The 24,443-nt window shown below is 33.2% G+C and overlaps 1 protein-coding gene across 2 annotated transcripts; it reads right to left on the reverse strand.

Annotated features, from left to right (window-relative positions):
* Positions 1-237: 237 nt before the first annotated feature.
* On the reverse strand, positions 238-6,817 carry LOC126715834 (serine carboxypeptidase-like 13). 2 transcript variants are annotated; one of them, XM_050416639.1, is made up of 14 exons: positions 6,494-6,817; positions 6,201-6,346; positions 4,284-4,360; positions 4,022-4,144; positions 3,638-3,740; positions 3,511-3,548; positions 3,261-3,362; positions 2,593-2,679; positions 2,358-2,504; positions 1,983-2,054; positions 1,790-1,908; positions 1,196-1,309; positions 1,031-1,085; positions 238-953 (listed from the first exon to the last, which is right to left on the reverse strand). In XM_050416639.1, the coding sequence occupies exons 1-14, from the start codon at positions 6,634-6,636 to the stop codon at positions 870-872; spliced, it is 1,410 nt and encodes a 469-aa protein (XP_050272596.1). In that variant the 5' UTR covers positions 6,637-6,817; the 3' UTR covers positions 238-869. The 2 variants fall into 2 exon arrangements, with proteins under 2 accessions (XP_050272596.1, XP_050272597.1); XM_050416640.1 differs by lacking the exons at positions 6,201-6,346; positions 6,494-6,817 and adding exons at positions 5,193-5,300; positions 5,582-5,781.
* Positions 6,818-24,443: the final 17,626 nt, after the last annotated feature.

Consider the following 24,443-nt stretch of genomic DNA (forward strand, 5'->3'; position numbering starts at 1 on the left):
AGTGTTAGATTTATGGTTAAATGATTAAAATCACCATTTCCTAACAGTTTAAACTTTTGGGACAATCGGTAATTTAACACTGATGCCAAATTCATATGGGGCAACCCAAACTTAACCAAAATGATAAATGAGGATATGCTGGATAAATATATTTTATATTTTTTGGTTTTATGGGATAAGAAAAACACACAATAATTTAAAGGATAGATAAGCTCACCACCAAAGTAAATCCAAAGGGAAACAAATAACACCACCCAAAAGAATTTAACTAAAGATACAGAATTATTTTGGTTCACCACTCTATGGGATACAAATTAACGCCACCCAAGAATACAAAAACTGATACTCGCCACCCAAAAGAATCCACCCAAGGGATAAGAGATAATTTAGAAAAATTTATCTTCTAAAAAACACAAGGTTTTTAATCTGGAAATACACTAATTTTTATTTAATTCAGCCAAAAGGCTTAAATATAGCTCGGAACAGCCCCCAAGTATAGGAAAACGAAAATAATAATAAATACATTTACTTAATCTGACCAAAGTCCTTGTTTGCCTAAGAACTTAAAAACACAATAAAGTATTTGTCTGCCTAGGAAAAATAAAACATAAAGTCTGATTTATCCTAGGAGACACTAAATAAAGACTATTTGACTTTATTAATAATAAAAAAAACATTTTAAAATAATGGACTTTTGTTCTGATCTTCAAGAAAAGTTTTTGGACTGGACTGACATCACATTAGGCTTGTTGGATCTTAGACACCAGATCCGTTTTGAATTTATTCTCATGTTCTAATACTAAGTAGAACTGAATAAAAGTTATCTATAAATAATTATCAAATAGCTCCATGGTGCAACTCCCAAGTAACTATAAAGGGTAATAGGCGAACCATCTATCAAGCATGGCAGCACACTCCTTCTGCTTGTATTCTGCAGCTATGTGACCCCCTCCCTGTACAATAAGAAAAGATACTGTAAGCACTTATTCCAATCCATCATGGGGGAAGTCAGGTTAAGGGTTTTTCTTGCCTTTATGGTTGCAAATGTTAGAACATAGTCATTTTCTGAATACTCCTCGGTGTATCTAATTGAAACAGGTAAGTATAAGTGACTGACTTTGGGCTAATTGTACATATCTCAAAGTTAAGAACAAAAGGAATAAAATGCATCATTTTTGCAAAATTTAACACCAACCCTGCAACTTGAGCATCAACAAACCAGGCTCGCCATGCATCCATTAGAGTCATATTAAAAGATCTTATCCATTCTCGTGTGCCAATGTGTGGAATAGACATGTCATGATCACCACTGTGAGAATTCAAAAATGAAATTTATAAGAAGAGCTGAAATAACTCAGGACTACTGGTCCCTAAAAACGTGATATGGACAGAATGGAATCATCTTCATTTCATTTTAAATGGACTCAATTTCTAGAATTTGACAATGTACAGAGTGTCATGTTATAATGTGGTACTAGAGATACCTTTAGATTTGAAATTTAATTGATGAATCTATTTCAATACCCTCTTGCAGTCAAGTGGTTAAACAATTTTATCTAGTTCCTACCTCCTACATCATTATGTTGCTGTGGCCATTAAGCTCACCAATTCAACTTTATTCTGGTTTCCTCAGCTATCTAGTGAATTTAGCTTAGATAGCTTTCTGAACCATGTTTCTCATAGGACCGAAAAACCTAAATAGTTTACTAGAGTTAATATGCTATTTAATATATATTATATCTGTATCCAGTTAATGGCTGAGATTTGCACATTTATGAGGAAAATTTACCTGTATATCAAAGCTCTTAATTCTGCTTGAGTAAAATTTTGGTGATAAGCAATTACACTTGAGAACTCCTGAGTGTAAGACAAACTGCTGTTGCACATCTTCCATTGGTCCTTTGTTCCCTAATTAGCATTATACAGTTCTTGTTTAGAGAATTTTTTATGATGGAATATTATAACTCATAATTTTCACTTACCTCTCGAATATGAAGAGCTTCTTGGACAGTCTTATCGTTTGCCCAGATGCCAGAAAGAACATGTCGATAATTCTGACAAATAGTAAATAAATTATGTGTTGAACTCATTTAAGGAGGTAAAATGCTGCTTGCACAAGTAGAACAACAAGATTGAAATGAAGAAAGTCTATTTCAGGGCTAAGATTTTATTTCCTAGATCTTATAGCGTATAGAATGCTACATCATTTTGAATGTTACATGACAATTCACTAGATGCATCTTTAGATTTGTAAAATATAATCCGAACCATGAAATTGATCCATTTCAAATGGAGAGGATTAACCGCGCCTTTCACAAACACACATACATGCACACACATGCATATTAGAGAGTTACCCGACACCAATATGCAGAACCTTTTGGCTGTGAAAGGAGAAGATCTTTGGACTGTTTTCTTAGTGATCTTCTTTCCGAATTTGAATTCCGGGATGTCATTGAGCATGAAGGTTCCAAAACGTGTTGAAGATTTATTTCAAGGATTAACTGCATTTTTAAAAGGTCACTTATCCTCACTGCCAAAGTTAGCTATATTGATGAAGACATTGTGAGACAACTGTGTCAGTTTGCTAACCTCTTTGATGATTAGAAGAGCATATTCACATTGTTCATTGCTTGAATCCACATTCACAAAATCGCCATTGCAGCTTGTTTTAACATTCTAGAATAGCATACGAGATTAGAGACTAAAACAATACCATAAAATGATTTAAAGGAAGTAACATCATGAAGCATAAAAAGGAAACGTAAAACAATGATCAAGTAATATATAGTATATCAATTGCAATGTAATATTATATAAGCAGACATAATACAAAATTTGGGTGAGTGGTCCAGAAACCAATTAAGAAGTTTCAAATTTTAGGCCTAGTTTAAACTGCTAAACTGAAAAATAAAATTTCAATCTGAAAGTGGAAACAATTTCTTTGGACAAGAACATACATATTTGGATGTATGCACCATCACTTCAACTGCTAAAATCTTATGAGCCTCAAGATTGAAATGTTATATTGATCCATGGGCTCATCTTAGAATTTAAAATAAAGAAAGTCATACAGTGCACAAAGTTTATATTTTTGCCGGATCTTAGAGAAGTGATTAATGGCAACCTTAAGGTGGAAGGCACTCGCCATCACACCAAGGCTTGACCTCTTTCGTCTCATAATATATTGGGGGGGGGGGGGGGGGGGGGGGGTGGTGGAAGAGAGGATAACAGAATATGAACATATGTCATCAACTCACCTCATAGAGATCATTTGGAATAAGACCTAGGTGGTAAGCAAAGGAAATTCTTGAATTAGTATCAAGGTAAGTATCTGTTTTTGGGTTCCCAAGCACATAACCCTGTTCCAATTCAAAGTAAATCACTTATTAGAATAACTTGCTTTTCATGGAACTCAAAATAAGAAAGAAAATAATTATACCTCTAGAATAAAGGAGATCAAATCTAAATTTACTGAACTAACTCACGTTACAGAATTAAATTACTTACTTTCAGATTCATGCGTGGAATGCCTTCAATTTCATTGCCTGAAATTCCATAATTATTAGTTGACCCAATGTGAAAAAAAATAGCTCACTCTAAATTTTAGACACTGGTTCTTATGAACATAATTTACCCTGTAATATTTCCATAACAACCAAAGGAACAGTTATGCCTGAATACGAATCGCCACCTATATAGAGTTGATTTGTCTTGAACTGTGGGTGCTCCACCATCCACTGCATTACAGTTTGAGATTTCAAAGTCCGAAAGATTTGGATTAAAATATTTGACATTTATATTAATCAAACAATCTAATACAACCCATCATGCTTTAGTGTCTCAGTGACCTTTTCAAGAAACATTAGATTAATAATTAAAATGATTAAATTTATCATTTCTTAATAGCTTAACTTCTTACAACAGTTTATAATTTATCATAATACCAGAGCAGGTGTTCTTGAGTTTATTGGATGTGTTTTTTTTTTTAACCAAAAAAGAAAAAATATGTATTATACACCTTTCTTAGAAACTCATAGGTGAGAACTGCTGATTTTACGTCCCCACTGGGGTAGCCTTCTGAGGTGTTTGAATAAGAAAATCCTGTGCCAACCGGTGCATCCACATATATTATGTTGAGGCCCTGCAAAATTTGTTGCCACCGTTGAGTTACATGACGAGAAAGTCTAAGATTATATATATTTGATGTACAAAGTCTAAAATTCTACGTGACCAAAATAAAGAAATTCACAGTGTACTTTCTGCTGAGATTAACTTCGTACCTTCGTCCACGTGTATGGGTTCAAATGAAGGGAAGGTAAGCTCCCATTGTAATCAGAGTAAGTGAAACCCAAAGGACCTGCACGAAATTGAAAATAAAAAAGAAAGTGGCAAGGCTTTTAATTTTGTAAATTTCATCAATATGTCACACATTTTTTTTATATATAATTATATTATTGAAGTAATACTAATCACTCATTCTCACGTACTGAAAACTAATTAGTATCTTATCCTAATAATAAAAAATAATTATCATGTTTACCAAAAAAATAATAATAATTATCATAAAGAGAATGTTTTGTATCTAATGAAACACTCAGCAAACCATGTGGACTTGGGTCACAGAAACTAAGCCCAACAAATGAAACTCAATGGCCGAAGCCTACCAAGTACCAATTCTGATTTTGGTCTGGGCCTGGCAGTCAAAGAAATAAAACAAATGTAAGGAATGTCAACAATGACTAAGAAGTGAGAGGACAAGGACACCGGAGACCCTAACTAATCTCTCTCTCTCTCTAAAGAATCTTTTATTTTTTTATTATAAATTTTTAGTAATGACTTTAAAAAATATAATAATCATGACCACATTTAAAATTAAAGATATCATGCTTTTCAATTTTGGATAATACTAAAAGGTATATAGCCTATATTATACATGTGAAATTATAATGTCAGTCTTTTAAGTTTATGGACGTTTTTTATTATTGAAGTTTCAAGTGAGTATTATTGGTCATTAAGATTAAAAAAAATGAGTATTATTGATCATTCTATTAACTTCATTAGTATTTTTATGTATGTGGTTAAAGGAACAATAAAGTGACATTATTTAAGTGACATAGTAGTTTTTTAATATTAAAAAATTAAAGGCATATCCTAACAAAATAGCCAACTCAGTAGAACTGACCGGTTACCTAAAGAGTCCCAAAACCCCTGTGCGCCGCCAGCCACCAACAGCGCCACCATCCCCAACAAGACTTCCAAAGATCAGGATGTGAACACCACATCCTCGAATCTCTTGGCTATATGCAACAACAAGAAGAATTTTTGCACTTAACAACATCACCACAAAATGAAGCAAATTTTGCTTGATAAGTAATAAAAAAGACTGGAGATACCGACACTACACTACTGCTTCAAATTTGACATACCCACCACAGCTTTTTAAATTCAACTTTGAACATTAACTCAATACCGTATAACTAAAAGAAATATAAAATAAAATAAAGACCCACGCTAGTAATAACTTAAAACTAAGATTCGAAGACCCACACTAGAAATAACAAATCAATGTCGAGATGACCTTTTCATGGGGAAATTCGATAGCATCCTGGGACTTTTGGTGGAGGACCTCCATCTTGATAGGCATAGTGGCGCCATGGGTGGCTGGGAAAAGTAAAGAGACGGTGGATGGCAGGGCAAGAGAGGACTTATTGGGACTCTTTTAGGTGACTGGTCAATTTGGCTAAAGTTGGCTTGTTTTTTTTTTTTTTTTTTGATAAAACGACAGAACTTTATTAATAAATGTAAACAAGGTACACAAGTATAAAGGAGAACCACCCAACTGTGTTTACTCCATAAAGACAAAAAAACACACCAAACCAAACAGAGGAATACAAAAACTAGCAAGAAAAGGCCATCCCCATTTTAATTTTTTAATATTAAAATACTGCTATATCATTTAAAAAATGTTAATTCATTGTTTCGCTAGCCTTTTTGCTAACAAAAATGAAAATCAACAGAAAAACTAATAATACTCATTTTTCAAATTTTAGAAACCAAACAGTGCTCATGTGAAACTGAAGGAACCAAAAACACTTGTTAGATAAACCACTGGAACCAACTTGTATTTTCACTTATTATATATATTAAAGGCCTTTCTAAAGCTGCGCAAGATTCTACAGTAGTATAAACAAAAATACCACTCTCATAAAAGAATGCCAAGAGAGTAGAACAGCCAGGGCCTCCGGTCAGCCAAAGCATAACAGGGTCTTGTGCTGGACTCCTCTGAGACTCAACAAAATAGTAAAATAGCTGCACATCTTCGGTGTTCCCAACCCCAATATATCTGCCACCAAAAACCAATGTCAGTGGTTTCTTTTTAATACTACTCGAACCCCCAGAGCTCAATGTTGTTACCAACAGATTGCTTTGAACTTTTATGAAGTTAATAAGCAACATTACGTATATTTTACTTGTTAAAAAAGAAGCTCACCCAGTTTCAAGTGTAAATGGGAGATCACCGGAATAACCCGGTAGAGTCTTGACAACTGAGCCTGACATTGCAATGCCAGCTGAAAGCAATAGAACAAAAAGTTGCAAATATTGCCTGGGTAGGAAACCATTTGAGTTCAACATCGTCTCCGGTGAATGAAAAAATGGGGGAAATTAAAGAGACGGGAAAAGGGTAAGACCAGCTAGCTTTAGGTTTATTGTGAATAGGAACAAGCAACTTACTTTTTCGAGTAAAATCTAATGTTTACAAAGACCTGCCATCTGTACCTATTATAGGACTGGGGCTTCACTTTACTTTATCATGACATTAAAGTCATTCACAACGTGGATAGGTACAACTAAGGTTCTCTCTACTTGCCCTTTTTTATTTTTTGAAAAGCTCTACTTGCCATTCAAACTTATGAACTATCAATCTGAATATATACTAAATTAGATAGGTACAACCAACTTTTTTACATGCATTTATGGAAATGGAATGCACAGTACTAATTAAGTGCATGTTTAGATAGTGTTGAAAAACACTTTTCAGCTACGCCTCATGTTTTTCAGTGGGTCTCGTGTACAGTTCATGAGATCCGTCAGTGTTTTTTTCAGTAAAAACAACTTCAAAACTTGGTCCTACGGCACTATTCACACATTTAAAAATTATTTTGCTACAGTGTTTTTAGTTTTTAGTTTTCAGTAATAAATAATATCCAAACACACCCTAATTAGGTCCAGATGTTTTGAGTAAATGCAGTACAGATTCGGTTAAGTTCTTGGCTATAATCAGAATTTAGAAGAGAGAAGAAAGACAGTTACTTAACTAGCCTCCTGAGTTGAGAGAATTGAGAGAAAGAGATAAGAGCAATTGGGTTAACAACATACCAGCACATGCCAACAATCCTAACAGATTCTCTGTCAATCTCTTTGGGTTATGTTAATGGACATCGTAAGGTCCTTGTTTGTTAAGATACCCATTAATAGCAGCTTTTTGTCCATTTTTTTGTAATTTTTGGTCCTTTTTTTTTTTTTTTTTCAACTTTATAGGCTTTGGGACCAGCTTCATAGAAAGGGAAAAAAAATTAAAATAGACTGTGTGATCAATTTTATGCATTTTTCTTCAATTTATCCAATTCTTTTATTAAGTGAGACACATATTAGTCCAACCTTAACAAGCACTGCATGGTGCTTGTTAACATTTGCCATTTTTTTTTCCAAATTGCTTTGTCAAGCATCATGGTTCTTGTAGGTGTCTTGTGCTCTTATTTTAACACCATTGTGAGTGCTCTTATAATTAATTTTGTTGATTGATTCTTTGAAGTTGGGGTGTATCTTTTTCAAATCCAAAGTTTACACATGATAAATAAATTGGAAGGGATAGAAATTTGATGCGGAAGCGGAAGCATAAAAAAGTAACACAAGAACACATGAAGAATTCTATGGTTCAGCCTAAGGGCCTACTCCACAGAAGAAAACCTTAAGGGCTGCATCTTTACCATAAACTCAATTCATGTGTTACAATGAACCCAATATGAGTATTTTTAAGAGGCTAAACCGTAGACTAATCATACATTAACTATGGTTAATAGACTTGGGAAAAATTTTGTTTTTTTAGCCTTAATTTGTTAAATATGTAGCCAAACAAACCCCATTTTCAAAATATGTAGCAAAATACCCTTATTTTAGATTAGCAATGTTGAGTTTTATGCGTACTTTACAACTTAAATTTTTTTGAAAATTTTGCACAGAACTAGACATTAGGAATGTCAAGTTCCACTTAAAAATATACATAGAACTCGACATTGCTAATGTCAAATTTCAAACAATACTCAATATTAGCAATATCAAGTTCAAAAAGAGTGGTATTTGCTAGATATTTTGAAAAGAAAGTTGTTTGTGTTGGGCTATAAATTGACCCCAAATAATTAATTCAATTATCCAAGTTAATTAATTAGGTCAAATTACATGCAAATCGTGAAGGCACACACAAATCACCAAATAAACTAAAGTGCAGCAGAAAATAAATTGACACGATGATTCGTTGACTAATGGAGAAAACTTCTCACAAGGCAAAAACTCCACCGAGTGATTTTCTTCAAGTCACCATTCCCAAGAATCACTAATCAAGAATCAAGCGATTACAGATACAAGGAATCTTATCACTACTCTAGACTATCCCAAAATACCAACCTAAAGTTGAACTTTCACTCCCATCTCCAATTGAACTTGATCTTGGAGAGATTTCTTCCCTTTGCATGGATCCCAGTACGTGACTAACTTCTCAGCAATTGATGTTTGTTGTTAGATGCAAAATTCTTCACTTCAATACACATTGAAGATTTGGAAGCACTTAGATACAAAACCCTAAGGCATACAAGAACGCAGTGGCCTCTCCAAAAGTATATGAGTTTTATAATTGAGTCTTTGTGTTTCTGATGACTTTAAAAATAAAGCTTTTATACCCTCTAGGAGTTTAGTGAATGAAACCCTAGTAATCCAAGTCATCATGGACCGGAAGTCTGATCTAAGAATTTTGGATCTGCGTAACTCGATAGATCGAGAGGTGTTAAGCTATTGTCGAGGTCCTTCATTTAATCTTGATAGATGCTAGTATTGAGCTTGTGTTGAGACTAGTGTGGAGGTTCACTTTTTCAGATTTTCTTCACTCTTTTCTTGATGTAATCTTCATGTCTTCAATAATATCACTTGTCTTGATTACTCAACATACTTCATGATATTCTAAAAACATCTTAGATCTACCGAATTACAAGTAAAGTGCATTTTGTCAAAAAATATACCAACAAATGAAAAATGTGACCCTAACAGTTTGGCTACATAGTTTAAAATTAAGGCTTTTTAGTCATTTTTCCCATAGACCTATAATACAAGTATAAGATTTAGCTTGCATGCCAGGCTTGGGCCTTGGGGCTTGATATATCTCTAATCTGACTGGGTTAACTGCAAGCTGGCTCAAGCACTGGTTTTTTAGTCACTAGGAATGAGATGTTACACTAAATTCTATGACCCGTTCAAACCGCAGTTGAACCGACTGGTCACAGTTCAGACCACCTTATTTATTCTTTAAAGAAATGCATTAAACTTCAAATGGCAGGATTAGAACCTGCGCACAAACCGCAACAGCTTTGTACAAACCTTTTTTTTTTTTTTTTTTTTTTTATGAATACAACTTTGTATAAACTTATTGTTACTTTAAGTGGAAAAATAATGGTTTCATAGTATAAAAGCTTATATGCATTAAAGAATCAATTGGTCCCATTAGAAAATATATAATCTTTTAACATATAATAAATATCATATATATATATATATATATATATATGTGTGTATTGTGACTAATATACTTAACATTATTATACATTATTATACGTGGAACATTAAAATTATTTCCTTGTTTAAGAAATGATTTTTTATATTTGAAGGACTAAGCGTAACTTTAATTTTTTTAATTGTGCTATATATAAATATATTCTTTTTTTTAAAAAAATCGAGACTGCTCATTTTTACAAATTGTTCTATTTTTTGTATTTATTGAAGTATTAGATCATTTATAATGTCATCATGGTTTAACCTTAGTTGAACCTTAGTCTGATTTCAAAAATCTTGAACCTCTCATTTTTTGAGTTTTTATGAATAGTCCAAATTTCGAAATCATACTCTCCATTACTCACTATATTGCCTTTGCAAGTTTGCATGTAAAAAATTGGTATTAGAATCACGCATGAAAGAGTTATGGTTGGAACTTGGAACATAGCAGATGTTCTCCACATTGAGTGCACAGTTCAACCAACTCATAAAACAACTAAGTTATTTTTTTGGTAAGGAGTGAGCTTCAATAATCAAAAGCACAGTGATGGAGGTGAAGAAGCAAATGCTAATGGTGGAAAGGCTCATGACTAGTTGACAATCTTCTACCTCCTTATAATGTCGAATTGGACGTACTTCCTCGTTTAAAGGGGGTGGAAAGTGGATTTCAAGGGTTGATTAAAGTTTTGGACCTCACCAGAATCCAAAGAAGGAGAAAGTACTATTGACACTATTTAATTTGGAGGAAGGTGCCAACCATATAGTTTCAACCGCAAGGATCCTAGGCGTACGAATCAATCTCTGTTGTTATTTTGTGATATAGTTTTGGATGCTCAATGGTTTAGGATTTTTTCAAATCACTAATTAAGTTTGCTCAAGAGTTTAGTGGCGTTGTATAATCCTTTCCCAATTATTGTAATAAGGACAAAATCTTTTTGGTTAATAATAATAAGGACAAAATCATCAATGATGTTCAGTATTGCTTGAAAATTAATATATTATTCCAACATGTTTATTTATATATATCCCAAATGATAAGATTGTGGATTTAAAGAATTTAAAAACAAGAAAGGACCTTGAGGACAATGGTGTTCATATAGGGGAAGATTGATATGTCCTACTTTGATTTAAATAATGTTTAAAAAAATGTTGTGTTGACTGAAATAATGAATTAATTAAGAGTTTGGTGTTTATCTTTGCTTAGTTAGAAGACAATAAATAAAGATATTCATGATTTTAAAGTACAACTTAGAGGTTCAAAGTTTCTTGAAATAATCAGAGTAAAAAGAGTTTATCGCAAAAAAATTAGCTCCCCACCACGTGCGGACCCATTACTCAATCAATTATATTAGCACACAATACATATGTAACTCAAGGGAAAAAAAAAAGCTTTTATTATTTAATTTATTTTGCTAGATTTGAACTTTATTAGAAAATAAAAATAAGTCTCTTATCGTCAAATAATAAATTTGAAATTCAAATTCTATTTATGCAAAAAAAACTAATTGATGTTATAACTTAATGGTAAATAACAATTATCATGAAAAATATACTATAAATTAAAATTATATTGTATTTACAATAAAGAAATAAAAAGTAAAAAATTCAATCCCTGACTTTGCAACACCACCGAAGCCTGATATTCGGTTGAACAACCAGTCCAAGTTGAAGTTAGGAAAAAAAATTTGGTTAGACATGAGCCAAAATCTTTGTCCCATTAACCGTACCGTGAGTCTGGGACTATTATTTTTGATTGAGGTAATGATAAACATCTACTCATAGTTTACTTCATATGACAATAGTAGCAAAGTGTGTAAAATGTGCGGTACAAAGCATTAGTGACATTTTTACTTGTCTAACGTTGAGTGGGTTGGTGGGTGCCAAATTATTGCTCAAAACTCCTCCTTTCACACGTGGCACACTTTCTGAAGATCACTCGGCCCCCCCCCCCCCTCTTTTAAATTAATGCTATCTTTATATCTCTATCACATTAAATCAACTGTATACAAATTAATGCTTGTCTAACGTTAGTGGGTTGGTGGGTCCTAAATTATTCCTTAAAACTGTAAACTCGAAACCCTCTTCCTTTCACACGTGGCCCACTTTCTGAAAATCACTCGGCCCCCTTCTTGTAAATTAGTGCTCAATAATTGATATATCTTTAAATCTCTATCACCATAAATCAAACTATATACAAATCAATGGTGTATTCACGTGTTCTAATGGATCTCTAGGCTACGCTACAGGGTCATGGCCAACAATACTTCTCTTTTCACTTCAATCTAAACTGGTTACAAAACTTTCTCCCGTGATAATTAGACGACCATTGATTTGAAATCTCTCATTTCATACAAGGAAAAAAAATTCAATTGAATCATCTGAGATTCTACATAATTTTTTTTTTTACCTGAGTTTTGCAAATTACAAAATGAGAAATTATCAAATTTGTGTTTTAGGTGTTTGGGAATGTTGAATTGAGGTTCAATACTTCAATAAGAAAGGAATTTTACAATTCCATGGTATGATTGTTATGTATTTTTCGTAACTTCATATACATTCCTTGTGCACGTCTTTAATCTAAATCATTAATATCACATTTAGTTGTTAGTTGTTACATCTATTAATTTAAATTTAAAAAGTTTAGGAATATATATAATTACATATAATCTAATAACTGTTGGATTACATATTCTCTATCTTTTTAATAAGCATTCTAAATTTGGTATCAAATATTAAATATTATTAATTACTATTTGATCCACAGAGCTATCTTTTAATCAAAATTTTAAAATACAAAAACTTTAAAATTAAATATTTGATAGATGAGATAGTTATTTATCTTTGATTAGCTTGAAATTTGCAAATAGATATAAAAAAAAAAATTAAAAAAAAAAAAAAGATATAATCCAACAAGTGATTTGCCAAACACTTCAATAAAAATAAAAAATAAAAAATAAAAAATTTGAGTGTTGTAAAGTCATCTCTCTCTCTCTCTCTCTCTCTCTCTCTCTCTCTCTCTCTCTCTCTCTCTCTCTCTATATATATATATATATATATATACACATATGTAGGGACAAAGTTTGGAGCCTAGGCCCACACTATATGGAATCCTAGTCAAAAAAGTCCAATACAATGAATTTTGTAGAGTATGGGTCAAAAAACTAGGTTTAAATGAGTCAAGCAGTGGTTTGCATGGGATTAAGGAACATTCAGACAGGAACAAAAGCTATTATGATGAAATGACCTCAGGTCCAAGGAGACTTAGAATTTTATTTATGAATACAGATCACTACATTAGGCTTCTTTTGCATGCTACAGTATTCTCCCCTCTTTTTCTCGTCTCCTCCTTATGGGGACTTCTATACATTATATAGGCTCTTCCTGATCATCTGAACTTTTCACTTGTTGATCATCCAAGCCCCCACTTGAGCACCTATCCCATCAGACACCTCTTTCAGTATTTTGTGAGTTGTGGTAGCCAAGGTAATATTGTTCAGGGGTCTTCTCCACATTAATGCGGCCAGGAAAGTAGCTGCAGTGCATTTAATGTGGTGGTGGCAGTTTTTACTTAGATATTTTGGGTTTTCTTCATTTTCATGTGTTTAGGGGGTACGCTTCAGTGGTTTGAACATACCTCTGCTCCAGATTTTCAATGTCCGAGGAGGAGTTCCTCCTCGAACCCTCTTTCTTTGTCTCTCGTGATAAGGCTTATAATGTAAATCATCTAAGTCACGTTGTCTCCTCGAACTCACTAGTGTCCTCGGACGGCCCAAGGCTCAATTCGTTACTTTGGGCCATAGCCCCCACAATATATATCAGCTGAAATTTTAAATTTATTATAATGGCTGAAATATTACACCACTCCATAATTTTTTGGGTAAATTATATAGTTAAACCCTATTTTTTATATCATATTTCAATTTAATCTTTAATCTTTTAATTGTATCAATTTGGCCTTTAACTTTTTAGTGTCGTGTCAATGTTATCCCTTGGATGAAAAAATTTAATGTGTTGGATGAAAAAATTTAATGTGTTAAATGGAATAATAAAAAATTATTTTTCCTTTGCCAATTGTACAACCATGTTAGATTAAAAAAAAAAAAACAATTTTTATGTTCACACGTGAGTCATATTACATCTCCTTAAAAGTTTCTAAATTTTCTAAAATTCCTAAAATCCAATGGGCCCTACTGGAGAAATTATACAGTCCTCTGGTGGACTACGTCACTTGTCCACCATTCCACTAAACCAATTGTACAAACATGTTAGATTAAAAAAAAAACAATTTTTATGTTCACACGTGAGTCATATTACATCTCCTTAAAAGTTTCTAAAATCCCTAAAATCCAGCGGGTCCCATTGGAGAAATTATACAGTCCTCTAGTAGATCACGTCACTTGTCCATCATTCCACTAAAAGACTCTTATTTGTTTAAAATTGCTGAGTTAGTAATTAGTTTCTGTTTAAAAAAAATTTCTAACTCAGCAATTTTAAACAAGTGGAAGCCTTTTAGTGGAATTGTGGACTACGTCACTTGTCCTCTGGTGGACTACGTCACTTGTCCACCATTCCACTAAACCAATTGTACAAACATGTTAGATTAAAAAAAAAAACAATTTTTATGTTCACACGTGAGTCATATTACATCTCCTTAAAAGTTTCTAAAATCCCTAAAATCCAGCGGGTCCCATTGGAGAAATTATACAGTCCTCTGGTAGATCACGTCACTTGTCCATCATTCCACTAAAAGACTCCTATTTGTTTAAAATTGCTGAGTCAGTAATTAGTTTCTGTTTAAAAAAAATTTCTAACTCAGCAATTTTAAACAAGTGGAAGCCTTTTAGTGGAATTGTGGACTATGTTACTTGTCCACCATGAGGACTTTATAATTTCTTGCCCCACTAACTGAAAAAATCGTAATGCAACTGGCAAATCCTAAAGCTAATGGTAGGAACAACAACATTATCCTCGTCAATCAACCTCAACATCACACCCCTTCTCTCCTTGCTCTCACCGTCTGCACATTTCTCATTTCTCGTTGAAATCATGATGTATCAAAGAAGGAAAACAAGCCAAACAAAAGAAATGAAAAAGGGCTTTTACCTACAAAGTGAATTTGGCTCATCCTTTGTGACTTTGTTAGATACTTAGATCAGCTTAGAAAATCATCAACGAATAATACTAGAATATATTATAACACCGATGAGAATCAATGCCAATATTAGCTGGATTTTTAGCCTTTTAGGGATTTTAGAAATTTTAGGAACTTTTAGGGAGATGTAATCTAAATTACGTGTGAACATAAAATTTGGATTTTTTTTTTAAAAAAATCTAATGTGGCTGCACTGTTGGCAATTAATACGGCAGAAAAAATAATTTTTTATTATTCCATTTGACATATAGATTTTTTCAGGGATAACTGCATGGACCAAATTAACATAACATTAAAAAATTAGGGACCAAATTGACATAATTGAAAAATTAAGGACCAAATTGAGATATAATGTAAAGGATAGAGATCAATTATGTAATTTACCCTAATTTTTTATTAGATTAATATTTTAAGAGCTCAACCATTGGAGTACATATTCTCTTTGTTCTTAGTAATTATTCTGCATGCTAAATTTTGTATTAATTAGATGTTATCTACTATTGATCCATAAACTCATATTTTACATATAATTTTAAAATTAAAAATTTTGAATTTATACATTTTGTGATGGGATAATCACTAATCTCCATTTTGATATATTTTTTAAATGGTAAATTGCAAATTACACCCCCCAAAGTTTAGGGTATCTGAATTATATACCCTAAAATTTCAGAATTTGGATTTTACATTCTGAAGTTTGAAAGTGTTTGGATATTACACCCTAATATTTCAAAATTTGGAATTTACCCCCCTAAATTTAAGGATGTTTGGATTTTACTTTTCAAAGTTTTGGGGTATTTGGATTTTACATCCTGAAGTTTTAGAATTTAAGGATGTTAAATCCAAACACTCCCAAACTTTAAAGGATAAAATCCAAATTTTAAAACGTTAGAATGTAAAATCTAAACACCCCAAACTTTAGGAGGTAAAATCCAAATTCTAAAACTTCAGAGTATAAAATCCAAACACCCCCAAACTTCAAGAGGTAAAATCCAAATTCTAAAACTTCAAGGTGTAAAATCCAAACACTCTCAAACTTTAGGGGTGTAATATCCAAATATAGGAGCGTTATAATACCATGTATTTTAAAAACTATATTGTCAGTACTCATTTAATTAAATACTATGAAACAATGTAACATTGCAAAGGATTTTTTTTTTCTTTTACAATGTTTGTTTTGTAGTAAAATATTTGCTCAAAAGGAAAATATTTCCAGTCAACCAACTCAACCTAGGCAAATTTGTGTAAAATATTTTACACTTCAAATTTCAGTAAAACTTTTTACATTTGTTTCTGCCTCTCTGTCCCAATAACTCTCATGCTCTCTTCCTCTCATGCACTCTCTCCCTTTCTGTTTTCTCTCACAACTCAGCTCAATCATTCTCTCCCAAAACCTAGCGACGCCACCCACCGACCTACGCCACCCACCAATGGCGCACTCTCCTCCCACCTCTCTTCTCTCTTATGAAGGCATCGAAATCTGATTGCTAAGTGGCGGCTTGGGAATTTGGTGGCTGTTCTAATCCTTTTGGTGGCTGCTCTGATCTAGCTGCCACTAGATTTGCTAGGTTGTTGGATTTTCAAATTAGATTCTTTGTTCGTGGGTTTTCTTTTCAGGATTTTGATATGGTTTTAGGGTGTTTTTGTCTTCCTAATATGGATTTTTGGGTTGTTGGTGGTTGTTTTTCGGGTGGTTAGTGATGATTTGGTGGTTCGTTGTTGTTTTTTTGGAAGTTGATGGCGTTTTTTTGAATCTTTGGTGGTGACTAGTGGTGGTTTTGATGGCTGTTTTTTGAATGGTTGGTGGTGATTCTGGTGGCTCTTGGGTGTTTGGGAGGTGGATGACGGTGGCCAATGGGATGAGATTACAGTGGGTAGGTTTTTGCAATTGTTGGCAGTGGTTGATGGTGGCTGATTTATATTTGCAATGTGTAGATAGCAACACTTGTCAAACACTTGCAAATATTTACAACAAGTGTTAGTAGACTATTGCAAAGAATTATTACTCCTATAATAACTAGAAAATGAGTCTTATTTAGTTATTTATAGTAATATTCAGGTGAATTAAAATTTTAATCGATTTTTTTTTTTTAATAATATGGAAATAACTTACTATGGATAAAGGAGATCACTTGCCCATCACACTGAAAATCACTCGTTTCTTTGGCCCATAGGCCCGCTACAAATCTCTTAACAAAGGCCTAAAATTTTGAGGGTTTTTTTTTTACCCTCGTTTTGTTGGGATTAATTAACCATATTTGTTATTGGCCCTTTAGTATTTTTCCATCTTCCAAATAGAACTAAATCTTCTTTCTTTTTACTCAAATTAAAAAAGAGAAAAAAGAAAAGAAAAAGATAGATCTCCCTTTGTTAATTACATTCCAAACCCGTCTTGGACTTGGAAAGTGTAAACACATGCAAACTCAATTTGCAAACCGACTTCAAGCATAACTCTGATAGTATCAACATATAAATACCTATATCAGGCTTCTCTTCTTTTAGATTTTTCACAAGTTTAACATACACATTCTTCTTTAATTCATTGGTTTAATTTCCATGGCCAAGTTCTCCTTTCTTTTCTTTCTTTTTCTTCTCCTACTTCTTCCAACTCTCTCACAAGCCTCTAAAACAACCAACAATGAACCCCTTCACGTTTCTGCTATCTCAAACGCTCTCTCTAGCAAGGGCTACAACGAGATGTCACTGACATTATTAGACATGACTTTCAAAGCTCTACTATCAACTCAACAAAGCCTCAACACTACAATCACTGTATTCTGCCCCACTGACAAAGCCTTCTACTCTTTGAACTACCGACATGATCCATTCACTTTGCTTCAATATCAAATTGCACCATCAAACCTTGACAAAGAGACTCTAGAGAATTCTCTTCCTTATGGGTCCAAAATTGATACCCTTTTGCATGGCCATCCCCAAGTGGTAACAAAATTACCTGGTGACACAAACACATCAATCAATGGTGTAAACATAGTAGACTGGGATATATACCATGATGGGCAAGTAATTCTACATGGGGTTGATGATTTCTTTGATCCTGCTTTTCAAATTCTCAAGTATTCATGGTATGATGATGTGGGCGTCACAAATAATCAAGAAGACAAGGATTTGGAAAGTGAAGCTGTTTATATTATATTTTCTGTGTATTCAGCCCTTGTTGTGTTGACATTTGGACTTGCTTATCTTCTGTATGTCTATTATGATGAGTGTAGAGAGGATACAGATGATCATATAGAATACGTTTAGGGTTCATTACTTAGCATGGAAGGTCTTGTTTATTGTCGAGGACAAAGTTCTCAGAGTGGAGATATTTGCAATTAGGGTTTTTTGTTTGTCAAATTCTTGCGTATTTCTTGTTTTGCTTGGAAAGCTTTGCATAATGAATTTTTATCTTGCAATTCATTAATTATCGACATAGTTTACTTGGATGAAACTTTATTATCACATCAAGTAGGTTTATTATTATTAATTGTTAAGACAATTGACTTTAGTTAAAAGTCTAATTCCTAAGTTTACTGATCCAAATAAAATTCTATCCCAAAAAGTTTCAATAAAATTAACAAATTTTTTTATTAAAAAAAATTATTTTGACCATATAACATAAATTTATACTTTTTAAAAAAAATATATATACTAAGAGTTCCATTATGTATCATGTTATGTGCTTTGTGTCAAGTGACTTAATGCAGCACATATGCTACACGTGGTAGAATTAATGTGATTTCACCATATGGGTCATTAAATATTAATATAATCAACTTTATTTTAGGTGAAACTATATTTGAGTTTTAATTGAATCACTAATTAATAAATATTAGATGCACTAAAAAACTTGACGATTTTTTTTGTTAAGTGAAAAATTAAAATAGTAGACGAGACTTAATAAGAATTAGTCTCAAATCATTCTCAAAATGGTGTGATTATTTTCTAATAAAGTATATTTGAAAAAAATATATTAGATTTTCTAAATTATGCTATCTATTTTATAAATAATGTAATGTGTGATTGAAATATATTTTTAGTGCTTTTTACAACCGGTTCATCCTCGCTACATCTTAATGACTTAAAGATGAAGTAGATATAAGTAAATTCATTACTTATATAAATAAATAAATATAAACAAGACTTTAATAAAATAAGAAGATATTACTTTATGAAGAACCTACAAATATTACTAAGAGAATATAACATAATTAGACTAAAATGGATTGAAGTGGACCAAAATGGATTGAATTAACCGAAATGATTCACTGATATGGCTCAACAATAACATAGCAACAATAAATATTAGGTTTCAGTTTTTAGATATTAGATATTATATAGACTAAGATAGTTTTAATGATTTAATTAAAAATTTTAATTACACATGTTTTAAATATTTAGACTATTTTCTAGTTGATTTAAATTTTTTGTAGGTTCTAGTTAGCTCAATTAATAAAGTCTTTGATTGTTAAATAGGAGATTTAGGGTTCAATTTCCGTCTACACCAAAAAAACCAATTCAGTATCTTAATCTGATGATAAAGAACTATCATTAAAAGTGAACGCTATAAATTGAAACTTTCTTTAAAAAAAATTCTTAATTGGCTTCCTTATATCATGCAGTTGTCTCATATTCCTATCAAATCTTTAAATTATCACCCAAAAAAAAAAAAAAGTAACTGACACTAGAAGGTAGTGAGACCTTACACAATGACAATGTAAGTGTCATTTGCCCAAACGATGTACGGTAAATTCAACTAAAATTAAAGATATACAGGATAAGAGGAATTGCAAACAAACAAGACTTAACCCCAAATCATTCTGAAAAAAATAAAAAAAGTAGTCTTAATTTAAAATTTTGAAATCACACACTTTAAATACTTCAGCCAGCAAACCTTATAGAATAAATTTTTTGAGGTTTTTTAGTACTTATGACACCAAGCTCGTCACAAATGCAAACTATACCTTAGAGGGTGTTTGGTCATTGATTTCAAAACATATTGTTTAGTGTTTAAACACTAAACAATATTGTTCAAAAACAAAAAAAATGTGTTTGGTAGACCATTCCGGAACAGAAGTGTTTAAAAAATATTGCTCAAAATATATGTTTTAAACAATAGTTTTTGAAATCACCTTGGGAATGATTTTGAACAACAAAAACTATTGCTGAATGGCATTTTTGTAATTAAGTTGAACAGTACCGGTCAGCTTTTTCACCCACACAGACACAACCCGGCAGCATTTAAACAATATTTTATATTTTTTTTGTACTTTGCTGATTTAAAAAATATTTATTTTGTACTTTGTTCAGCTTTTTTTTACCATCTAACACACACATACCAAACACATATTTTATGTTTTTGAACACTGAAACATGTTATTTAAACCATGATACCAAACACATTTTTTTGTTTTATAAACACTAAAAACATGTATTTCAATAACACTTTTTAAACTACAATTTTCATATCTTTTTAAACAATAATTTTTGAACTCTATAACCAAACGGGCCCTTACCAATTAAAAACATAAAATTACGAAATTTTCACAGCATCCTTCCTTTTACGGTTATGTGATGACCCACTGAATATGGTCTCCCAAGGCCTCTCTATGGAACAGATGGGACCATGAAGTCTGGTTCCTCTTTTAACTCCGGTAACTTTCCATAAATAGATTTATATCCAAATTGCCCTGTTATGAAATATCAAATGAGGACCAAAATAATTAAGAGAGAGATAGAGAGCAAGAACTACACAGACTATAAGCATGACAAAATTACAGAGAGGGACCAACAAGGTCAGGTTTCTCATTAAATTTTGGTACACAGATTATAAAAACCCAACTTCTCTTCTGTTGGTTCATAAACAATATTAGCACTAATATTTTGTCATGGAGTAAGCTCAGGAGTCGTCAACAAGTTCCAACCTCAGTTTCAACATAAGAACGAATGGAACAGGTGTGCAATAATTGGCACCAAATAAATTCTTTCCTTTTCTGATACTTTCATCACATGCATATCTTTAACATTTAATTTCTCAGTACTCTTTTTTTTTTTTTTTTTTGGATACCAGATAAACATTAGATAATAAAGGAGATAGTACAAAAGTAGGCCACCTGACTTATGCATGGTCCGTGTTACGTCTACAGTGGCTAACAGGAAAGCCAGTAGCTATAGTAGCTATAATATTACATGTGAGATAATGTCCTTCGGCACAAACAAGTAATGAGTGGTCAAACCCTATTGTTGGAAATGATTCAAGTCTGCAACAAATTCTGCTCTGTCTAAGTTGGATCTTTTCCTTGGTTGCAAAGTTGCACAAGCCTGTTGTTGTTGTTGCTGAGTATTAAAATTTTGTTGTATCCCATCTGCATAGCCTTCAAAATTGCTTCTCCCACTGCATCCTGGATTGCAAGTTGCTGATTCTTTCTTCCACAACTAGCTCCTCCAGAGAAAAGCTCATTTCCATCCAAAGTCTTTGCTTCATAAGCATATCCACTTCTCTTTGACCTTCTGTTTTTGTGAGCTGCTACCTTCAAAATAATCTGCCATTCCTGGTTGGAGGGGACAATATGAGGTTGTTGTTGTTGTATGGCTTCAGTCTCTTGTTCCTGCTTAGTTTGGAATGCCTCTTGGTACCTGCAAGTAAGTGATTGAGATGTTAGTATAACTTCCATCGGGTTGGGCAAAATTCCTTGGTGAAGGACCCTGTTTCTATGATTCCGAATGGACCACAGAATGGTGAAAAAGGATTGTATGAATCCTGCTCCACCATTTTCCTCAAAATCATTTTGTAGAATACTGTCCTCTACCCATTGCTTGACTGAGCTGTATTGAAGTTCAGAGGATCTTATTGCCAACTAAGACCCATGCCAAACGGCCCTTGTAAAAGGGCATTTCATGAAGAGATGATTCAAAGATTCCTTTTCCTCATTGCACATAAGGCAGTTATTCCTTTCATGTAAGAGTTTCCATATGAAGGTAAGGATCTTTTGGGGTAGCTTCACTTTCCAAATCCTGTTCCAAACAATTGGAGAAACCCCATATGGCCTCTGATCTTGATTATATGGGTGTTGATTTAGATGGAGCAAGTGGTATGCCTTGTTCACCTTATAATTTAGGTTGCACCAACACGCCATTTTTGGCGACATGTCAGTGTCCAACACGTGTCGGACATGGATACCAGCACGACTCGTCGGACTCTGGTGTCCAAGTGGTGTCCTCTTTTTTCTTTTTTCTTTTTTCTTTTTTCTTTTTGTTTCTCCGACACGGCACCGACGCGGCTCCGACACAGTGGACATGCCAGCAATGAAAAAAAAGAAAAAGAAAAACAGAAAATCACAGATCAACCCTCCCTCTGGTGTCTGTCCCGTTGCCCTCTATTCCTCGCCAGTGCTAGATCAGGCTGATCGGCGAGCTCCATGATAGTCACAGTCGACACCATGCCTTCCAATCTCTCTCTCGCTCTCGGCGTGGACAAGACCGACAAGCGACAGGTCCAACCTCTTCTCTTCTCTCTCTCTCTCTCTGTTTTTTTTTTTTTTTTGCTTTCTTCACTTTGGCCAACCTTACTTGACTGTCATTGCGTTACTTATAACGCGTTTTTTTTTTTTTTTTTTAATCCCACTCTCTCTCACACTATGTTATACTATATATATATATATATATATATATATATATATATTTTGTTTCTTTACTTTTTGGTTTGTACTCTAAATATTTTATGTGTATTATTGTACTACTTTAGGTGTTAGTTTACTTATTTGTAGTTCTTATATAATTTAAATTCTAGACATAAACAAATTTTATGTCTAAAAATATTAAAAAATATGCCTAAATATAAAATTTAATTAATTATTTAATTGTTGTGTCCACGCCGTGTCGTGTCCTTATTTTTCAAAAATTGTCGTATCCCTGTATCCGTGTCCGTGTCGTATCTGTGTCCGTGTCCGTGTCCGTGCAACTTAGCTTATAATTTCCAGAACTTGAGTGTTTCCATAGGAGTTTATCTTCAATCCCAGATGTCCAAGGAAGAGGCAAATTTAAAATCTCCCCACCATCATGAACTTGGTAAAGCTTTCTAACTAGAGCAACTCTCCAAGTTTTTGTTTCCTGGTCAATGAGGTCTGCCACAGTGCCATTAAGAAGATTGTTCTCTAATAATGTGGTGTTTGAACAGTGAAACCAATCAGGATGTGTGAGTGGGATTTTTTTCTCCACTTCCAATTATCCAACGTCCTTGTTTTTGGGGAGGCAAGGTGGGAGAAGCAATGCTTTTCCAAGTTTAGGAGTGGTGGGGTTTTGGTTTGTATTCTTGCAAAGAGGTTGTTGGGAAATATTTGGCTTTAAAAGTACTAGCCATTAATGAGTTTGGAAAATGTTGAATTCTCCAATATTGTTTGGAAATCATAGCTTGGTTTACTAGGTTGAACTGTTTCAGACCAACACCACCCCTACTTTTTGGTTGACAAAATTTTTCCCAATTGTCTAAATGAAGTTTCTTAGTTCCAGCCTCATGACGCCACCAGAAGGCCCTAGTAATAGCATCTAATTTCTTACAAACAGTGTCTTGGATTCTGAAGCATAAAAGGTGTACAAGGGCATGGCTTGAAGCACTAATGATATCAAAATGGTTCTCCCAACCTGGGAAAGCAACTTAGCTTTCAATCCTTGAATTTTTTTCTGAATCCTATCAATGATGTCTTCAAAATCAGCAACTCTTCTCCCTTTATAAGAAAACAGAGAGCTAGGAAATAGAGAAGCTAGAGAGAAAATCAAGACTGAAGAAACTTTGTAACATTTCCATTAATTAACAAACTGAATGTATATGAAGTTTATATAGCAGAGCTGGTACAGGAATGAAACTAACTAGCCCTTAACCAACTCCAAACTATACGAATCTAATATCTACAACCAATCACTACACTACACGTGTTAATACATAGCTTACAACTAATCTAAGCCTAAACTACATGTCATATCTGCTATATCAGTCGTTCAATCCAATGCTCTGCCTCTCTGTCTGAGCTAATGTCCTCAAACATTCTTCAACAAACTCATCTTGACTTGCTTGTATTTGTCTTCTTCTTCTGTTTCCCATTTGTACAGTCAACTAAACTTTTACATTCCCCCTCAAGATGAGAAGCTAAACTATGGATGTTCACAACATTCATCTTGCCTAATAAGTACTTTAATTATTGACTGTTGAGAGCTTTGGTAAGCAAGTCAGCCAATTGTGAATGTGTGGGAGTAAAGAACAATCTAACCACATTGTCTTGCACCTTATCTCTGACTACATGGCAGTCTACTTCTATATGCTTGGTTCTTTCGTGAAACACCGAATTTTCTCCAATGTAAATAGCTGCCTGATTATCACAAAACAGCAAGGCAGGTTGAGGATGATAGATCTCCAAATCCTTCAATAAAGCTAATAGCCAAGTCATTTCACACACAGAAACAACCATTGCCCTATTCT

This window comes from Quercus robur, chromosome 2 (genome assembly GCF_932294415.1).
Source record: "Quercus robur chromosome 2, dhQueRobu3.1, whole genome shotgun sequence".
In the NCBI taxonomy this organism is placed as follows: Eukaryota; Viridiplantae; Streptophyta; class Magnoliopsida; order Fagales; family Fagaceae; genus Quercus; species Quercus robur.

What these genes read in the sequence shown, in the direction of transcription:
- LOC126715834 (XM_050416639.1), bottom strand. Translation starts at nt 6,636, where the DNA reads ATGTTGAACTCAAATGGTTTCCTACCCAGGCAATATTTGCAACTTTTT. An exon ending in TTCCACGCATGAATCTGAAA is followed by an intron (nt 3,363 to 3,510) that starts GTAAGTAATTTA and finishes GAATTGGAACAG; the next exon opens with GGTTATGTGCTTGGGAACCC. An exon ending in TTCCAAATGATCTCTATGAG is followed by an intron (nt 2,680 to 3,260) that starts GTGAGTTGATGA and finishes ATGCTATTCTAG; the next exon opens with AATGTTAAAACAAGCTGCAA.